Source organism: Talpa europaea (genome assembly GCF_964194135.1).
Source record: "Talpa europaea genome assembly, chromosome: 3".
Taxonomy (NCBI): domain Eukaryota; kingdom Metazoa; phylum Chordata; class Mammalia; order Eulipotyphla; family Talpidae; genus Talpa; species Talpa europaea.
Genome location: NC_140069.1, coordinates 64,515,111 through 64,536,327, shown reverse-complemented (window position 1 = coordinate 64,536,327; position 21,217 = coordinate 64,515,111). Strand labels below are relative to the sequence as shown.

General features: G+C 35.1%; 1 protein-coding gene across 4 annotated transcripts in view; it reads right to left on the bottom strand.

Annotated features, from left to right (window-relative positions):
* The window catches only part of ST18 (ST18 C2H2C-type zinc finger transcription factor), a gene marked incomplete at both ends in the record, with an annotated part of 133,843 nt that overhangs the window by 96,143 nt on the left and 16,483 nt on the right, over positions 1–21,217 (bottom strand). For 3 of the 4 annotated variants that reach the window (XM_084230246.1, XM_084230245.1, XM_084230247.1), the window contains 2 exons: positions 1,952–1,982; positions 4,581–4,635. In XM_084230246.1, the coding sequence (XP_084086372.1) occupies positions 1,952–1,982; positions 4,581–4,635 (86 nt within the window). Of the gene's footprint in view, positions 1–1,951; positions 1,983–4,580; positions 4,636–12,834; positions 12,933–21,217 lie in introns of those variants that run through there. The other variant, XM_084230244.1, reaches the window with a different exon arrangement.

Sequence of the window (21,217 nt, the reverse complement as noted above, 5' to 3'; positions counted from 1 at the left end):
TGAACAATGAACCACTTCTTTTTATTTATATTCTTGACAGTTTGGTATTAACTATGAATAAGAGAAAGCTTATCCTGTGACTGAGAATGTGGCTTCTGAGTCAGAAGTCTATGCTACTAGTTTTTAAACTATTTTCACCTTATTCATCTAAAAATTGGAACATAACTTCTACATTGTAAGATTATTGAGATTAAATTAGACAATAAAACAATACAGAATGCTCAAGAGTGTCTGGTAGGCAAAAAGACCTCAATAAGCAGTAGTTTATTGTAATTATTAATGTAATGAAGGAATAGTAAATTCCATTTCCCCCAGAAAAGTTAATTTAAACATTTTACCCTGACAAACTTTCTTCTTGTGGATAATTCCTTCCTTTTTCTCTAGAAATTCTATAATTTCTTGTTTGGTCATAGTACATACTTATTCATTCCATCAAACATTCTCTTTTCTTGTTCAAGGTTTTCTTTAAATCACCTAACACAAAAAGTCATTTTCTCTCTCCAAAGTGTTTGAGACCCTCAAAAAAAAAAAAAAAGTCTGAAAACAGCAGGTGAGATGGCCAAGAGTTCGTGGGCACCCCTGTCCCGTAGTGACCAGCAGGAGACTTTCTCTGTATGTCAGACACTGACTGCTCTATGAGCCTGTGATCATTTTGAATTTATCTTGATAATTCTATAAGGGACATAAAGGCTACAAATAGGAATCTTACTGAAAACATATTTAAAAAGAAAGAATTTAACAGAGTCAGACAATTCAGTCATTTAATTCTGTCCTAATATGCAGATATTCTATTATATACTGCTCATATATAGGTACATATATGTGTGTGTATACTGCTCTTATAAAGTATTCTTAAATGTACAATTCTCAATGAAAAAATTGGCCATAGAGTCCTACTAACAAAATTCCACAGAAAAAAAGCATCAGAATGAAAGTGTGTACTCACTTCTGGTAAATACATGTTCTACTAAATGCATAAGTCAAAATTGTAATGGAACAAATCATACAAAACATAGAAGTAACTAAGGTGGCCTTGCTTCAGGAAATCATGGAGTACATTGGCTGGAAAAATAACTATGGAGATTATGAATTCATATATTGTGGATTTCAAAGTGCAGTTACACATCATCTTGTTTTCAGAGGAACAGATACATAGGCCACTGATGTTGTTTATATGTGTTCCTCAGGAAAGAAAGGTGGATTAGAGTGGTTTAGAACTTTCTAGGTATACAATTGCAAGCCTTGAGAAGAGGCTGGTGACTTATTGTATTACTGACATAACTTCTCTTAAAAAAATATCATCCATACAGTAAAATGTAGCACCAGCATGCATTTCTCTTAAAAAATAAAAATAAAACTTGACAAAGATTCTGTGAAAGAAAGTATAATTGGAGTTTAATCTAAAAATCTGTTACATTAGAATTTTCTGAACATTGCTGAGGCGCATTCATGGTACCTAAAGAAATGTACAGGGTCACCACCACCAACTTCCAACAAATTCTATCAGTTATATTACCCCTAAATGTCTATGTTTGAATAATTATGTGCTTACATGATGGAATTATCTAATTATTTCAAGCAAAGAGTGGCAAATTTAAAACTTGGTTTTCTTTTCATCAGGTTCATAGGTACATGGCAGCTCAATTCTTTTGCACCTTTATTGCAAAACCAAGCCACATGTGAGGAGTATACACAAGGGTAATATACACCCTGTGGAGAAACTGGGAAATTATATTACAGTAAAATAGTGGATTTCATTATCAAAATATTAGATACATCAATTACCAGTAGGTTTTCTCTTTCTCTTCCTCTTTGGTATGTAAACAGAAGTGCATTAGCTTATTCCTCATACTAAAACAGGGACTCTCAGCCTTGAAAGTACAAAATATTATAAAAATTGAAGCCAATCAATATCAGAAACAGAATTGTAGGACAAATCTTCAAATCTTACCTGAGTTCCTGGATTAGAGAATCCATTGCCACTGTTGACAAAATTGAGGAGGAGAGGAGAGGAGAGGGAAGGGGAGGAGAGGAGAGGAGAGGAGAGGAGAGGAGAGGAGAGGAGAGGAGAGGAGAGGAGAGGAGAGGAGAGGAGAGGAGAGGAGAGGAGAGGAGAGGAGAGGAGAGGAGAGGAGAGGAGAGGAGAGGTAGAGAGAGAGCGGGAGGAAGGGGGGAGAAAATAACATAAAAGAAAGAAAAGAAAAGAAAAGAAAAAAGAAAAGGAGGGAAGGAGGAAAGGAAAATCAGTTTAGAATCTTGAAAACCATATTACTGAAATTTCCCACCCACCTGGAGATAATGAGCAATAAATGGTCAGCACAGACTCTGCTTATTTTCCCACTGGGTAGGAATTGATCTTTTTTGGTTCTGGTTCTTTGGAGACAATTGGATAGATGACTATGAGCTAGAAGAGATGATTGTGGATTTGGTGCCTTAGATGACCCCGGACCTTTCAGTCATAGTTTTGATTTTCCAAATGCCTAGCTTTAGAGATTCATTGAAAATTATAGGCAGAAAGGGCTTAAACTATTTTTAATCAATTTTGTGGATCATATAGGAAATTATCAAAAGAATCCTAAGTTTACATTTTTTATTTCCATTAAATATTTAAGTAAAACTAAGTTTTACCAAATGAGTATGTCCTAAGATTTTATTTCCTAAATTGCATATGTATAGAAAGAGGAGGGTAAACTTCAGCAATGCTAATATCAACATCATTTTAAAAATAAAAAAAATAAGAGCTGTGATTTTTCTGACTAAAAGATGGAAATGAAAGAAGTCAATGTTTACAAATACCTGCCTACACAAGAAGCAGCATGTTGAGACAACAGGTGGCTTTAAAAGATTACCCAAGCTACTCGAGAAACAGTTGTTTGATTTCTCCAAGAACATTTTGGCTCAATTTAAGGGTATATGTACGTACCAAAAGAAATCAATGTCTAAAAAGAATCGCAAGTTAAAAGACCCACACTTAAAAGTACAAGTACGGTAGAGCAATGTAATTTTAGAGTCAAAACAAGAGATTCAAATAATCCAAATTTAGTCCCTGGAATGCTGATATTTATGACAGATATGAGCTTTTCTTAAATAATGAATACAATTGTGTTTCCTAAATTCGTTTTCTATTTAGAAGTTGGCTGATTAGAAAATTAATATTTAGCGATATCGCTTTCCAAACATTAGGATTATGTTATTACTACACACACACACACATTATATATAAAACATGTATATATATATATATATGATATATATATAATATATGTAACATCAGCTAATAACATTGTGCATAGAGACATTTAGAGAGAAGGTTGCACCCTCCATGTGTATGTTACCACACCCACCACCAAGGCACCCAGAGCCCTGCACTATAGTCCACTGTGCCCTTCCCCCTATTTGTTCTGCCCTTTCTTTCTCCTCCTCTGGTAGTCTCAATTCTATAGTCAGATTTCTAGGGTTAGTTATTCGTTTGCTTTTATCTGATCCTTTGTTTCATTTCAAAATTAATTTAAACTAAACCTGGAAAATAATGCAATGCAAAACTTCTTTTTGGTTTGAGAAAATTTCCATTATCTTGTCTAGCAATAATCTGCATCTTGGTTAAAACATAGCTAATGCTAACCAAGATTACTTTTTAACTGGAAAAATAATCATTTGGAATTTATTAAACATTGGGGGATTCTGGATTTTAGTCAGTAGGAATTATTTACCTTGACTACATATATAAGCATCGCCAATGAAAGCATTCCATTTGATTAGCCACTTTCAAAAGTAAATCCCAAAGCCCTTCCAATTGTAGGACTGCTGCCTGACTCAGCTTCCTCAGCAAAGCTGACTGTGAAAAGAGTGGGCTGTGGAACAGCTATCCAGAGTGTTTTCAGAGACCACAGTGAACCTACAGTTTTCCATTTAGAATTAAGGGTCACAAAAATATAGCTAATTATAATAAAAGTTATTTTCCTTAAGGGGTATTATTGCCAGTCAATCCTGTTTTCCAGATGTTTAGATCATCAAGGGCCTGTTTATATTTCAATATTACATTACCATCTGTTGGTTACAAAAAGAGAGGGATAACTGGCGAGTTAAACCTTTCAAACATTACTTTGCAGAGCTGCAGGAGATTCCCAGGAGGGATAGTCAAAAAACAAACATCATCATTTTACTTGAGCTAAGTTTAGATTAGGAACCACTAAACCAGATAACATAAAAATCAAAACCTGCTTTGGCAATAAACTAACAGTCCCCTCTTTTCCCTTGGTCATTAAAGGTCACTTCGATAATTTGAAGGTCTCTCTGAAGCATTTTTCTTTTACTGATCCTTATGTTGTTTTGCATGATATTCAAGTCCACTCATGATTTCATTTTGTAAAAATTAGCATCATATATCATTTGGACTTTCTGAGTCCTTTAACTACTGGTCATCACATAATATAATGTGATGATGCAGTTCCCTAGCTGGATTAAAAAAAAACTAAGGAAGTTGTAATCTTTTTGACTACACATTAGGGACCACCCATTGGAACTCCCATATTTTATGCTTTTGTGGGCATGATGTCTTGGAACCTGCTTTGCTAACTCACCCTTGGTTTCTTTAGAGCGGGTCCTCAGGGTTTTATCTTCAGCCTCTGCATCCATCTGTAATTTTAACACAAAGACCTGAGGTCATTCCTTTGACATTGACCAAAATTTGAAAGCATGTCATTAGTAATTCTGAAGGCCATTATGAAAAACAGAATAGCCTTCCTTGCTCTTAATAGCATCCTGAGCCTACAGGGATAGAATAACGACTTCTCTTGAACTCCATGAGTTTTGGAAATACTTCTATAGATACTGGAACCAGAAACAAGAGGGCAGGTGTTCCTGTCCACAAGTGTCTGCTAGGGCTTCAAACATGTCTGGCATGGCAAAGATAGAAAAAGGGGTCATCTGATTAACCGTGGCTGTGGAGATGAAAACTCAATTGCCAAACCAAAACGTCTCAGACTTATTTACTAAAACCTAATTCTTTTGCATTTCTAGACACTTTCTAATACACACCTCTTTGTAACTCAGGACAAATAATTCCCCATATAATAAAATATCAGGAAGGCAAGCCCTATTTTCAAAGACCATTGGAAATGTGGAGCATTAACAATGACATGTATTTACTCCCAGAATGCCAGAATAAATATTGGTTATAATAATCCAAATCTATAAAGAAGGTGAAATTTGCATGTTGTGTGTGTCAGTGTCAAATTCTCTAAAACATCATTACTAAATATTTTAAATGTAATCAAATAGATTTTCAAAGGGATGCAAGGACTTTAAAAGCCTGTTGTTTTTGTCCACATGGAGATAAATTCTGACCTGACTACACTCATCCATTTCACTAGACTCCTCTAATCATCTTTGAGTGTAATTCACTTCTGCACAATATCAGAAGGAATTCTTAAATAGAAAGAAGTTGTTTTGTTGAAAATCAGAGGCAGGCAGAAGGCGCTTTCTGTGGCTCTCATCCTTAAATTCTGACACTAGCTCGGATGTGGTGTGACTGCAATGGTAATGGGAGACGCATCTCTGCTCTCTGAGGCTGAGTTGTGATTGAAGGCACTGACCTGCCATAGACTTATAATAGGGGAGCAGGTGTGGCAATGATGGACTTTAATTTCCTTTAATAAACCTTTTATGTGCCACACTTTTACTGCCATTCGACGCTCTCCAAGGTCCTGCACATAATAGGTTCATTACTTTTGATTACTATAGTCTATTGAGACAAACAACTCCAGAACACACTATATATTATGTTCAGTTAAACCAATATAGACTATTTATCCATTGTGCATTTTTTCACCTGCAACACTACAGACAAAATTAACGACAGCTCTCGTAAACTATAACTATTAAAACCACCAGTACTCTTTTGTCATCACTTCATAATAAACACCACACCAATCACTGAACTGCTTTTTAAATTAGCAAACAAAAAGTGTTCACTGCTTTAGCAAAACAGCAGTTGCTATAGTCTAAATAAAATGGTTCTTGTTATGGATATTTTAAAACTACAAAATAAGTCAAAGCAACAATAAAATAGGTGATTTTTTGGAAAAATTTCCTTCTTTTAAAACCACATGAATTTATGATAAATGTGACACCATGTGGATTAAATATGCCTGATTTACTCAGGATGGTGAGCACTGCATTGTGAAATCCTCCTCCTATGTGAGTATCTCTGTATCTCTGTTGCATATAAAGTGGCTCAATTCAGGTAAACTCCCCTTCATGGGCTGAACTAATGCTTCAATAGTAGCATAAGGGTTAAAATGATGAAAACCATCAACTATTTCTGAGGAAGCTATTCCCATGAGTGAAGAACAACTCAACATGGGTTTAGTGCTACCTACCACAAAGGTGCTATTAGCTTTCCCCAGTCACTCAGAAAAATTCTCCCAAAAGACAAGTAAAGGTTGAACTCTGTGAGTTCCTTTACCAAACTGAAACACAAATTTCAAAGTGCCAGCAGGCACATAGAAAAATTAGAGAAAACTACTTAAATATAACCTTGTTCAGAAGAGCATTCAGACAACTTCATTTTGCAATTCAGCTTTCCATTAACCAGACCACCTCATGCATCCACCTCTCCAAAGCCTTTGGATGGAAATATCCATGCCCCTCTTCTTCAGTGTGCTTGGAATTCTGGTCTCATAATTCTATTTTAAGGAGCTATTGTCCTCTTATTGCTGTAAAATACATGTCCCTCATAAACTAAAAAAAAAAAAAAAAACCTGGTAAATCATGCACAAAACTATATATTCAAATTTAAATTGTGGGTAAAATTTAGAGTGAAATGGATCAAGATTATAATATTACATCTCACCTTCTTTCTTTCCTTCACACCTGAAGGCCAATAAAAGTTTCTAAGTTCAATGTCTAGTCAGGTCTTATAACTTATTGGGAAAGAAGAAAATTAGAAACCTACAACATGCTTTTCTTGAGATCATTGAAAAATCCCAAACTTCTCTTAAGGCACTGTAGGAAGACTTAATGTTAATTTCTGTCTGATTTATTCTTTTTTAAAAAAGATTTATTTATTTATGCATACAAGAGCTGGGGTACAGGCCAGAGATGCAGGGTGGTGGTGGTATGTGTGTGAGGATTCACCAGAGACAGTATGGGGAACAGAACAGGCAGATTGACCAAAGCACACTGCTGAGGGAAGCAGCAGACAAGTCAGGAGAGGTCTGCTTTGCCATGTGGCTTGCTCCCTGGCCATCCGGGGATGGAACTCATGCTGCAGAGGCTGCGGATTGCTTCATAGTGCAGTGCTTAACCCCTTACGCCATTAGGGAGGCCCCCTGTCTGATTTATTCTTAACATTTTATTAAAATGTAGATAATGAAATACTTATATATATATATATAATTCATAACTACAAACATATAAATGTTTTTATAAAGGTCTGAGAAAAAACTTAGAAAATTTTTAAAAAATATGCTTTTCTTTTGGGGGACAGAATGTTTCAATATTCATAAGACTTACTCTTCCCATAAATCTTCATTTGAAAAAAAGTCTTTGTTGTCTTAAAATCTTGTATATGAGAATAGAAATTTCTAAGTATTCATATGGATTTTGTTCTCTAACTAAATTGACAATAAGTAGATTATTTTTTGTAAAATCAAACCTCATATTTAGTGGGTACCTCATTTGGGTAATGGGTTGAGACCTGGTAACTGAGGTGCAAGTGGGGGTTACCTCATCTCAAATTGTACCAGAGCTAGAGAATCACAGTATGATTCAGAACATTGACCCAAATACCATGTGCTGCAATCTTGAAAACTATACTTTGTTTTGCAAACTTTTTTCTTTCTATTGAATAATAGACAATATCTTACTACTTAGAAATTCCCAAACACAATTGATAATCCTGCAACCAATTTTGTAAAACTCATGAGCCATTTCTTTTCTCAAAACAGAAATTTGATTTTCTATAATACTGTACTTTGAAAGTATTTAAGACTTATAAGGGAAATGCAAATCAAATCCATAATGAGATATCACCTCACCCTCTGAGAATGGTCCATAAAAAAAAGGATGGAAACACTGTTGGTGGAAATGTAGACTGGGCCAGCCCCTATGGAAAGAAGTGTGGCGATTTTTCAAAAGATTAAAAATGGATTTATCATATGACCCAGAAATTCCACTCCTAGATATCTATCCAAAGAGCACAAAAGTACTAATTGGAAAGAAAATATGCACTCATAAGTTTATAGCAGCATTATTGCCAATAGCCAAGATATGGAAACAACCTAAATGCCTCAGAATAGATGAGTGGATCAAGATGTGGTACAATCATTCAATGGAATACTACTCAGCGATCAAAAAAAAGAGGATAACTCATGCCATTTGTGGCAACATGGACGAACTGGAAGGGATTATTCTAAACAAAGTGAGTCAGAAGAAGAAAGATAAATACATGATGGTCATTTATATGCGGAATCTAGATAAACCAAACAAAGGATCAGACAAAGGCAAACTGTGACTGAAAGTAGACTGTAGATCTGAGACACAAGGAAGAAGGGAGGGGGAGACGGAGGAGGAAAGAGGAAAAAGAAAGAAGGGGTGAGGGAGGACTGTGGGCAGTTTGGTGGTGGGAAAACTATTGTGACCACGCCTGAGGGGAGAAATCCTATATTGTGAAAAAACACTGAAGGTATTTTAAAACAAAAGAGCAGACAAAAACAAACAAACAAAAGAACAGAAACAATAAATACTGGCAAAGATGTGGAGAAAAAGGAATTCTCATCCACTACTGGTGGGAAAGCAATTTGGTACAGTCTCTATGAAAAACTGTATAGAGATGCCCAAATAAAATAAAAAAAAATGGGAATTCTATATGATCTAGCAATACCACTGCTACGTATTTATCCAATGAATGTAAAAACACCAGGACAAAAAGATGCATGCACTCCTGTGTTTATAGCAGCAATTACCAAGACGTGGAACCAAAACTCAATGGAATACTCCTAAGATAGTAAAAAAAAAAGATGAAGTGTTGTCTTTTGAAACAAAATGGATGGATGTTGAATGATTATGCTAAGTTAATTATCAGAAAGTAAAAGATATATGTAGTTTTACTTATTTGTGGAATATAAATAATCAATGAACGTATACTGGCAAAGCACCTCAAAAATAATTCTTAGACTTTGTTTAAAATATACTGATTACTGGCTTCCCTGGTGGTGCAAGGGGTTAAGATGCAACCTATGAAGCTATCGCAGCCACTGTAGCACAGGTTCCATCCCCGGCCAAGGAGGTGACCCACATGGCACAGCAGACCTCTCCTGTCTCACCTGCTGCTCCCCTCAGCAGTGTATTTCAGTCAGTCTGCCTGTTCTGCTCCCCACTGTGTCTCTGGTGAATCCTCTCACCCCCTGCACCTCTGCCTGTACCCTAGTTCTTTGTATGCATAAATAAATAAAACTTTAAAAAATAAAATAAAACATACTGATAACTGAGGGGATGGAGGGCTGGAGGAGGGCATAGGTGAAGGAAGAGCATTGGGCACTGGCATTGGGAGGTTGATGGAGGATGAGTATATCATGTACACACAGGGAGGTGTAAAAAACTATCCCAAAAGTTGTTCAGACATTTTCCAGGTTTCTGAAGCCCTTTATCTACTCTAGTCCATTGTTTATGAGAACAAGACTAAATATTTCCTGAGAAACCTATCATGGATTCCTCTTGATTTTGACAATCTCTATATTTACCAACAGAGATAGGGAAATTAAAAACAGTCTTCTCTTTGATCTGAAACTACTTTAGCAAAAGTTTATTAGCCTAATAAGAATGGGTATGTTATACATAATATTTATGTGGAAAAGAGAAAAAATGATTGCAGTTTGGTTTGCAATTAATAACAAAGCCATAAGAAAACTTTTAAAAACACTTGATGCCCCAGTTCTCTGGGGGGAAGAGAGATAACACAAAGTGAAATGACAAGTAGGGAAGAAATTTATAAAATAAAGGACACAAAGAAGCAAAAACTTAGAGGAAGTGTATGCGAGAAATAAGCAGATAGGCAATGATAGACAAAGAAGAAGAAAAATGACCATTACATAAAATTTAACTATTTGCATGAATTTGGAAAGCTCTCATTTAACATTTTTGTAAACTTCAAACCTATGTATATGTACACAGTAATTCCCTAGTTACTTATATTTGACCAGCAGCATAATCAGCAGATTTCCCCAACCACATCGCCCCAATGCACAAAGCTGGTACCTTCCTTTGGGCTGAAGAAGGAATCCTGTATGTGCTGGTTTTAGGAGAAAGGACTTCCAGGAATGCAGGGCACAGAATTCATAAACTTTTGAACCTCAGTGGTTGCTTCCACTCATTTAAGCAAGTTATTGGTATGTGAGATTTGGTTTCTTTTGATTGTTTTACTCAAAATCCTATTTTAACTTAATGGTAAAAAAAAAATAAACCACCAACCAACCCCCCCCCCCAAGTATATGTTTACTCATTTCTTTTAAAAAATTGGATAAAGGGTCTCCCTGGTGGCACAAGGGGTTAAGCACAGCAATACACAGCCTCTGCAGCATGAGTTCAATCCCTGGATGGTCAGGGAGCAACACACATGGCGAAGCAGACCTCTCCTGTCTCACCCGCTGCTCCCCTCAGCAGTGTACTTCAGTCAGTCTGCCTGGTCTGTTCCCCATTCTCTCTCTGGAGAATCCTCTCACCCCCCCGCAATCTCTGGTCTGTACCCCAGGTCTTGTATGCATAAATAAATAAATCTTCAAAAAAATGGATAAAACAAAATTCTTGTTGATATTGACATTTTATTCCTCCTTACAACATATCTCTGGATGTTTGCTTCATTTATATGTAGATTTGAGTTTTCTTAATGTTAATAGAAAAAATCTTGGATATCTAATATTTTGAGGACACTCTCAAAATCCATATGCAATTAGTCTTAAGACTGTCTAATTTAGATAAACCTCATGCAGGTAACTACTTTAATATGAGAAATCCTTCAGATGCATTTAACTTGTAGTAAGTGGTATTTTGACAAGATTTCAATGTAGTCCTCTCCTGTGATTTTTGAAATGGCAATGCAGTTTTGCAGGTGATGCCACGTTACTCTTGTTAGATGTCATTTCATCCTGGGGACTCATGGCAATAGTGAGTTCTGTAGCTGCTGAGAAGACACCCTGAAGTTTTTTCCATGAGGAACTTTTTATCTTCAGTGGTTGCTGTCTTCACAAAAATCATTTAAAAAAAAAAAATGGCAAAGAGAAACCCAGGAACTTGGAAAAGGCTAAGCCCAGAAAATTAAACAATGAGATGATGTAGGTACTTTGGCAAGAAATTGAGCCAGAGTGAAGAACAAAAATCCCTACATTGAGTGCCCTTTCCTTTTATGATTCTGGCATCATTTTGTTTTAAACAGGACTTTGGATCAGTACAAAATGATAGCAAAAGATATTTCCCTATTACACAAGGAAAAAATGGGGGGAAATGAGGTGTGAAGTATGTTTCTTTCTCTGTTCTCTACTTTCATTTCATTTTCTGGTTTTCTTTTCATATACATACAAATTACTTAGGAAGTATAATATACTTTGAAATATACTTTAAAAAGCTAAGTGAATAAAAGCAAGTGCGTTTTCGTGCATGGAGAGCTGAAGAACTGAATGATGTGTTTCCTTGAAATTTATGGTATTTTTCCTAGTTTCCCCAAAGCCTCCCAGCCCTGACAAACACCATACCTAAAGGAAGAAACAGATTCATTTTTCTATCAGATTAAGTATAACTCCCTGGAAGGAGCTGATCCTGAGGTCCTACTATGTGTACATTCCCTACAGATGGTGCAACTTTCGAAGGGGTTTTCTAAAGTCACTTAGAAATACACTGCAGTGAAAGAAACCTTAGGCATAAGACAAACTTGAGAAGCTTTAAAGGAAGCTGATCTATTTTGATTTTCACTTCTTATTTCTGAGCTGTAACTGCTGTTGTACACTTCATCCTCTAACTTTGCACAACTGGCAATGCTGAATATAAACCAAAGCCATATGTTTGTGTCCTATTGCCAAACGACTCCAGCAAATAGTTCTATTATTCCCTTAGGTAGCCAACGTGTGCCAAGGATTTCTATTAGTCGCCTACCACGGTCTCTGAGTCACAGCTTTGTGACATAAGGGGGCAATTGCCAGCTTTATGTTTCAGGATACATTTTTTTAAGTATTTTAAAATATGCCCTGTTTAAAGATAACTCAGAGTAAATAATACCCTAAAAGGGCCTTAAAACTCTTTTCTTGCTGATATTTTGACATGCATCTGTTGCAAAATATGTAAATGTTTGAAAACAAGTTCTTTCATATAAGCATAGATTATTTGGAACAGATTTTTTCCCAAAGACAATCCAATTCCTCACTTTTCAGTGTTTGTAAGAATTAACTGTAGAAGTAGCTTACAGTGCTTTTAAAAACATACATTTAAAATGTCTCACTTACTTACCCTTAATCAATGTGTAAAATAATTTCAAACAAAAAACGAATTCAAATTGTACTTTAAAACTATTTTAATGCTGAATTTTTCTTTAAGAGCAGACATGTATGAACAAATAATATACACTAGTCAGAGTCAGAGAACTTTGCCTGTTTAATATTTTTAAATATTAAATGACCTTACTTCTGACAAAATTCACAATTCTCACTCCAGCATTAACAAATTTTCTTACAGCAAATCCACAAAGAAATCAAGGAAGTGTTGTAAAAGACAACCTGTATGTAAATGCTTTGATTGGATCCATTTTCTTTCAATATATTCTACTTTTAAATAGAAATGTTACTTTACCTCTCCTTCTGTGGGTAATTTTCTTTCAACTTGGTTTGCCCTGCTCTGTCAGAGTGACAAAATGTCTTTGTTTTCAGTGAGAAATCCTGAAATTCATTCTATTAAGATAAAAAATCAAGGAAAAAACATATAAAGTAAGACAAATACATAGAAGAGCAACAACAAACACTGAAATGAACAATAAATGCATTTTATACACAATTTGGTTGTACTATATACCAAACATAATGAAGAAATCTATTCTACCTATCAATGAGAAAATAAAATATTTTTACATTTTTCAAGGAAAGCCAAGTTCATTGCTGTGTTTATTACCAAATATGTGGATGTAGATATATGTTTGTATATATATGTGTGTGTGTTTATGTGTATATTTATATAATATATAGACTACCCTTGACTTAGTGGAGAAATCAGATAAGAGGGACTCTCAATTACTGTTACTGCTAGTTTTTACTTTTAACCTCCAAAAAGAAAAAGTTTAGAAAAGATTTGGGATGTGCTATATACTTTAGGAGTTACAAAAGACAGTTTCAAATTCCCCTTTTGTTTTGTGGGGCTCCTTTAATGAGGCTGTCACAAAATGCTATTAATGCTTTTTGCCAATGTTTAATCATCTTTCTGTGGAAACAATTTGCCCTTGGTTTATTTTGCATTCAGACAGAATATGCTGTAGGCTACCTCACCTCTTAGATGGTCCCAGGGATGGGCCACTTGGCCCTTGAGAGAAAACTTTGAAATTATTCAGTTTAGTACATTCAGCATACTAGAATAAAGCCATTTACACACATATCCCATATATCAGTGCACATTAAAATGTGTAAATCTGGCAGTTCTGATACTTTAAAACAAAAGCCACCAACCTTCCTTGCAGAAGATTTCTATTGTGCTGTATTTTACCCTTTGCAGTAGATTGCCAAACTTGACTTTTTAACTATAGATTTCTGTACTACTTGTAAGCTTTGACCAGACATTAAGCAGATGCTTCTTCAACTCAAGTCAGCAACTGTAGTTCCTGGAGGAAAACAGGGATAAAACTCAAGTGATAGAGTAGATTACTGTACATGTTATAAGAATTGAAAAGTAGCATAGGAGCTTGGGAATTCTTAGTTTGTTTTTGATTGCAACTTAAAAAAGCTTTCTCTGCAAATGTGTTTGGCTTATTCTACTTGTCCCTCAGTTCAGAAAGAGTTCTGAAGCTTTCCACCTGCCTACTCCCCTTTGTTTGCCATACTCTAACCTAAAACAAAAGATCCTGGAAAACAGTCACACTGGTGCGCAAAGCTCTTTCTAAATCCTGAAAGTAATGGCTTTTTGTCTAATACCCTATCGTGTTATGTATTTATTAGCAATACATTTTCCATTTATTTTCTCAAAGATTGCCAATAAAGAACTGAATCACATAAGGGAGTAGCTGTAAACCCTCTGAGTTCCCTAATGTCAAACTCATTAGCATCCGAATAAGCACACAGCAGCACATCATCTGCACAATTGCAATTTTTTACTACTTTTAATAGCGTTTCTCAAAGGGCTCATTTTCAACTTTCTTCAGTGGTTAGTTGGTTCTCAGGGGAAAAGTAGCTTCCTGACGCTTGCAGCTTCCACTCAACAACCCGGCCGTTTGCTGTCAGATGCATCAGCCCTCTGCCCTAACCCCATCTGCTGCCTTTCCCCTCCCTGGGGAAGAGAGTTAAGGCAGCACAGCTGAGATCAACTTGGAGAGGTGGATGTACAGAGGGCACTGACAAAATATAAGTTTAGAAATATGATTTGACAAAAAAGGACACGAGAAGTACAAGTACACCAAAAGACAAATGGGAAAAATAATCCGTGTAGAGGTTCCCCCATTCCATGTGTCTACCATTAATAATTCACCTACTTGCTTTTTGGAAACACACACTTGGCTGATACCAAAGGGACCCTTCCATGAAGACTCCCTCTTACCTTTAATCAAGGATTACCTTTAATAACTCATTTTATTAAATGCCATACTTCAATCTTTTTTGCTGATCTTTAGAGAAGTTCAAATGGATAAAAAATATTATTTTTTTATAAAACTTCAGGACTTACATTCCTGATCAGGTTCCTATAACAAGCAGCACAGTTAGTTCTTCTACCTATCAAAAAGAACTCATTTGTACTGAAGCTTGTATTTTTATGAAACATCAATCTTAAAACTATCTGACAACCAAGGTGTTAATAACTTAATGGACTACATAACCCTTAAGTGTACCTGTAAATAAAATATGGCTTCACATGGTAAATGGATTCATCACAAAGTACCCCATTTGTCTACTGTATGCCAAAATTAGGTATTCTTAGTTCTTTACAGATGCTTCCTGGGTGCATGTCTGCTTCTAAAAAAGATAGTTCTTTAAACCAATAATAATATCATGTGATGAATCGGTACATCAGAAAAAGAGAGTATATGATTTAATTTAGTGAGGATAGGGAGTACAAGTGACCTAAAGTATATGCTACATATGCTAATTGTGTCCACAAACCAGAGAACCATAAATTTACTGATGGCTCAAAAGGACAGAGTAAAAAATAGTTTCTTCCAAACTGAACTCAATGTGACCAACTTAGTAAACGGGAAAATAAATGTAATATGAAATATATGTAGCACTTGATGCCCTGCAGTGTAACTAATATGAGCTCACCAAAACCATCAATTTCCTTTTGGAGTTCACTTGTCAATTCTGACTGAGTCAGAATGGTAAAACATGGCAAGATCCTCTCAGAAGTTAGGAATGCCCATACAAGTTCCGAAGACCATTTATTTCTTAACAAGAAGAATGCCTGAATATTTACATTGGTATTTCTATCCCATGAGACTTTGTCTTCACAACTACCAACAGTTTAAATCTCTTAATCACTCATAAATTCCAAATGTCCACCAATTTTTGTTTAAGTGTTGAAAAGGAAGTTATACTGGCTTCGATTTTTTGTTTGTTTGTTTGTTTGTTTTTTAATGACTGGTCAGGCAGTCCTTTACCGTTCTATATAACAAATGAATAAATTCCCAGGTTTATTTTTATATTCATCAGTATGGTAATTTAAAGTCAAATTTCATATAAACCTTAATGATATCTTTGCCTGGAAAGACAATCAAATTCTTTGGTTTTGCATTTGCCATGTTGCTCCATTAAATGTCTAATGAACTCTTAAACCCTTTATTTTGGAGTTTCTAATCAATGAGCTATAGAATTGGTCTTTCCATCATGGTCAGAGATTACCTATTTAGAAATTGATGTATTAAAATTATGTAAACCTATTGTCACTTTACATTATGCTGTCAAAGATGACTTTCTACTGTGTAGCTCCCCAGGTTGATATTAAAAACAATGCTTCATTGGCAGGAGCAATGAAGAGACATAGTGTTTCACATAAGTTGTTTTAGGTAAGCAAAAATAAATTTTATTTACAAGTTTTAAGTTTACCATCAACTCATAATTAGGTTCCTGATTGTAGCAGAAGTAAGAAAAAAAAACCCTAGAGGTACTCTGCAGAAAGGCAGCTTTGCATGTTGGGTTAATGGTATCACTTTTAGGGAGAATGGTTTGGATTTTAAATCATTACATTTCAATAAGTTTAATACTTTGATATTAGTTGTCAAAGTGCTTTTTATTCCATTTTGAACATTTGTTTTGCTTCTGTGAGTGATCAACAAAATTTAAATATATACCACATTTCCTTTTATTTAGTATGGTTTGTAATTTTCAAAGAATAAAGTAAGATTCATCAAACAATGCATAAAATTTCCACTGATGGACTTAATTCTTACTACATTGACTGACTTCTTGAAATTTCTGCCACATAATATCTTTCAAGGAATTTTTAAGTACAAGCAGAGCTATGGAAATTATGAGGTGTGAAGTATGTTTCTTTCTCTGTTCTCTACTTTCATTTCATTTTTCCTTTGTAAATTGCCCAAGTCATACAGAACATCAAAATAACACCTGGTTTCCACTGTGATAGATAGGAAGTAATTGTACCTTGCACTACCAGACAGTGTAGTATTTGTGTTTGTTATTCCAGTACCTGTAAACATAAAACAGCCCTCTTCTCCTTAACTCTGAAGCAATGCCAATAACTTGCACAAGACCCTATTTCTTCTCTCTGCAAGAGGATTTAACTTTCACCTGATTTAAGTAACAAAATAGCCCTCAAAGATACTTAAAGCCTTGCTGCAATTAACATAACTACATTTAGATGCCATTCATAACTGATAATTCCAACACCTTGTGGGGAAAAAAGTTGCATGCTGTAAACATTATAAGCATATTCAAATAAGCTTAACACAATCTGCCATGCTTATTTCTGCCTAGATCATGGACCAGCGAAATGGTTAATGCAAATGGATTTATAATTTGCTTTGGGGGGCCAGTTTCTTCTCCTTATTTATTAGCCCAGCTGATGGGGCAGATTTGATGAGGCACTTCTGGAATAATTGAGTCATCACACAAAGAAGGCTGCTAGCATTCAGAGTGGTTTTATCAGCAGCAAGCAGGCCTGATTACTGACAATTACACTCTGATCCGGTGATGGAGGAGAAAGAGCCAACGAGTGGGAAATGTCCGTGTTTCTATCCAGGAATAATTTCTACATTCATTTTACATGCTAAGTGTTTCCTATCTCTGCATAATAAACTGTAAACAGGAATAGATGGCACAATGTCCCTTAATATTTCCTGGTAATGAAGACACAAATGTACAGTGAGTGCTGATAAATATAGATGAAACATAAGCTATTCTCCTAGTCTGTATTGTTACCTTTAAAACAAATGCATTTTTGTGGTAAAAGCATAATCATGGCTAATGCAAAAAAATGACAGAAGATTGAAACTGTCCTTGTAACTACATAGAAACTTTGTAAAAGTCCTGTTAATCACTGTGCTTCAAAGACTCAAGAGTTGAAGGTGAGATAGCAGAAACCACATCATTTTGTTTCCCAACAGTCAACTGTGAAAAACTCCTTGGGTTAGACACAGCAAAGGACAACACTGACAGTGACCTACATTAACACTGAGAGAGAACACATCTCAACTCCAAACTGAGAAAACAATGAAGCCAGCAGAGGAAGACATTTACACCAGTGTAGATTTCCACTTCCCTTCCATCAGACCCTTCCACAAAATGTTGCTCAAGAATAATAAAGTTAGACTGAAGATTGCCTAATCTGTCACATAGAGCATGGCATTGCTGTCTTTGACATGGCATCTTTTACAACTTGTTTATGACATTGTTTATTAACTGAATGCTATGAGAAAAAAAAAAGTATCTCACAGAGATATCTTATTAAGCTAAATTTCTCAGACTCAATCCAGCTTGAAATGCCCAGAGAAAGAGATGTTCAGATTTCTTAATGTGCTGCTACACATTTCAATTTCCTGTAATATCAAGAGTTTCCTCTTTTAAAAAGTCAATCAGCTGTGAAGCCCCACAAAATGAATCTGCTTGGGTCTGTTTGCTTAATCTTTTCTCTAAAACCCCTTCCTACCTGCCAAAGAATAAAAGTTATCCTCTGTTCTCCTGTGGTAACTATGGAAACTCTATTTTATTAAACTAACCACTTAAATTCAAGGCTTATGTTGCAACTAAATGTACTATTTTGAGTAAATCTATGCCAAACAATCTTATAATGTCAAAACATTTTTAATAAGGTTCAAAGAGCACTTGTTGATTCAAAACTGAGGCTTTTTATTATGTAAAGGGAATTTTTTCCAAGTGATTTTACTGTATAGATTTTTAGATGATACACTTCCTATCTTTAGACATTTTCTGTTTTCTTTACCCATTTTTAATAGATTTTTAATAGTTTTCAACAAGTCTGCTGTTTTTCTAACAGTAACTGCTTTTTTCATTAAAATCTTCACTATATTCTCTAAATTAAAATTAAATAAAAGAATATGGTCATTTGTCTTTATTCTCTAACTAAGATTTGGAATGGAAGTATATTAAAATTTACAAAGAAAATGGCATACCTCTCAATTGGTGACGTCAATGTTAGATTTTATTTTCACTACTCTGTTTAATATGGTTTCATTTATTAGAAGTATCTTTCTCCTAAAGAATTAATTATTATTGTTTCAATACACATTTATTAAATACCAGTCAATAAATTGCTCAATTTTAGACAGTGGGCACCCTCTTGTCCTCACAAGTACAAACCATCAAACTGAGGATTCTGGCATGAATTGGAAGTATGATTAATGGGGGGAGGCAGAAGGAACAATTTGGAGCTCTGACTTAGATCAGACTGGAAAAGCATCCACAAAATGATGATTCCTGAAGAATTCATCCCTAGGGAGATTCAGAGAACTTTCACTGAAGTAAATAAATGTCCCCAAAGACCAATTTAAAAGCTATAAATAGTCAAAATTGTCCTTGACTTGATTAAACAATATATTAAAGTCATAATTTTATATTATTTCATGAAGGGCAGAGAAGACTAGATGGTAAAAATTAAATAACTAAAATTAATGTTTAGAATTTGCTGATTTCATTTGGAACTTTCAAGGGAACTTCAATGTCCAAACTGCAAAATCTGACTGTAAAAATCCCCAAACATGACTTGCTACTCGCATTGTAGTTCAAGTGATAGCAACTCTTAGAATCTGTGTTCCTAGAGGATTTTGGTGACACTTTCATCTTGATTACAAGATGTTCTGCTTGATATTGTATTCACTTATGTACATTTAATGTTCCTGTGCTGGCATAAACTCATGGGTATGAGGATCTGTATCTTATTGACCTTTCAATGCAACATAATGTTATGCAACGATGAGAGTAAGTGCACAATACATGATTGTTGAATTGAATTGAAATAGCCAAAAATAGTACTCATCAGATGCTTGAGATAATATTTTATTAATTGTATTTCAATATAAAGCATCCCAGAACACCAACTGGGACGCTATTGACTTTGTGTTGATTGCTATACCAGCTAAAAACAATTTACAATTCTGTCTTCCTTTATATTGAAAATGTTAGCTCCCAAATACAAAGAAGATCAAGCATGAAGGATAGCATATTTGATGGATAGATTTTCCAAAATGTATACTTTTATCTAACTTATATGAAAAAATGGTTTACGATTTCAGTTGGTCCCTTTGGTAATACGAGTCAAAAGTAAAATAGAAATAAAGTCTTATTTTTCCAAATTTGGTGACAAAGCAGTTTAGGAAGATCTCCAATTCATGTTAGCTATACCTGATTCCCAATTTATACCTCGCTTTCTTCATTCACAATTTATCAAATTGTCCTGACAATTATGTACTTATATTTTACTTTAAGCAACATATATCCATTTGGTTTTAACTAATGACTATTGTACTGGAAATAAAATGGTTCTGACCATGAGAAAACACAAAATTAATCTATCATTATTATCAATAAGTAAAATGACATTTTCCAAATAAATATAAACCTTTACATAACTCGTATGAAGTAATTGATGCTCTTGGAAATTCTAAACTTTACTATCTTGTTTAGTACTTACATGTACTCTCAGGATGTGCCTGTGGGAAGGTATTGCCAATTTTACATATGAAGAGTAATAACAAAGTGTGCTCACTACCTTACTCATTCTTCACGCAGGTAGAAAGACATAGAACCAGGTATTGCATGACAATCATCTCCCTTTAAGCACTAAGCCAGTATATTTTGGAAATATCTGTTTTCCCTCCACAACATGGACCTTGCCTTCTATCCATTGATTTTCCATTCCTCTCACCTGGCACAATTAAAAATAGACATTACTAATGGTTTCAATGAGTCACGTACCCATTTGCACCTTGATAATACAGGCACTGTGTTGTCAAAAATATCTTGTGGAGAACTTTTTTTTTTGGTGTGGGGAGGGATGATGCAAAGCAGAAGGTAGAAATCTTGGAGTTGATGATAACCATCATTAGGATCCACAAAATGATCATTCAGTTCCTAATCACTATTTACCAGTCTTGACCTCTAGAAAATTTTTTTCTCCTCTTCATTCAAACACAGGAAATTCTTTGTAGGATTTCTATTTCCAACTGTAAAAAAAAATCCCATCTACTTGTTGATTTATAGTCTGCATCAGTTTTCTATTTATGTTGTAGCAAATTTCTACAAATTTAGTGGCTTAACACAAATCTGTTAGTTTACAGTGCTGTAGGTCCAAAGTCTGGTAGTGTCACCAGGCTGAAACCAAACTGGCTGCATTCCTTTCTCAAGAATCCAAAAGGGACTTCACTTTCTTGCTTGTTTGGGTGGTTGCAGACTCCAGTTCCTTACTATTACAGGACTGAGGTCTCTGTTTTCCTGCTGGCTATATATAAGTTGACAGCTGTTCTTAGCTTTAAGAAACTGCTGCTTTCCTTGGCTCATCTTCCTCCATCTTC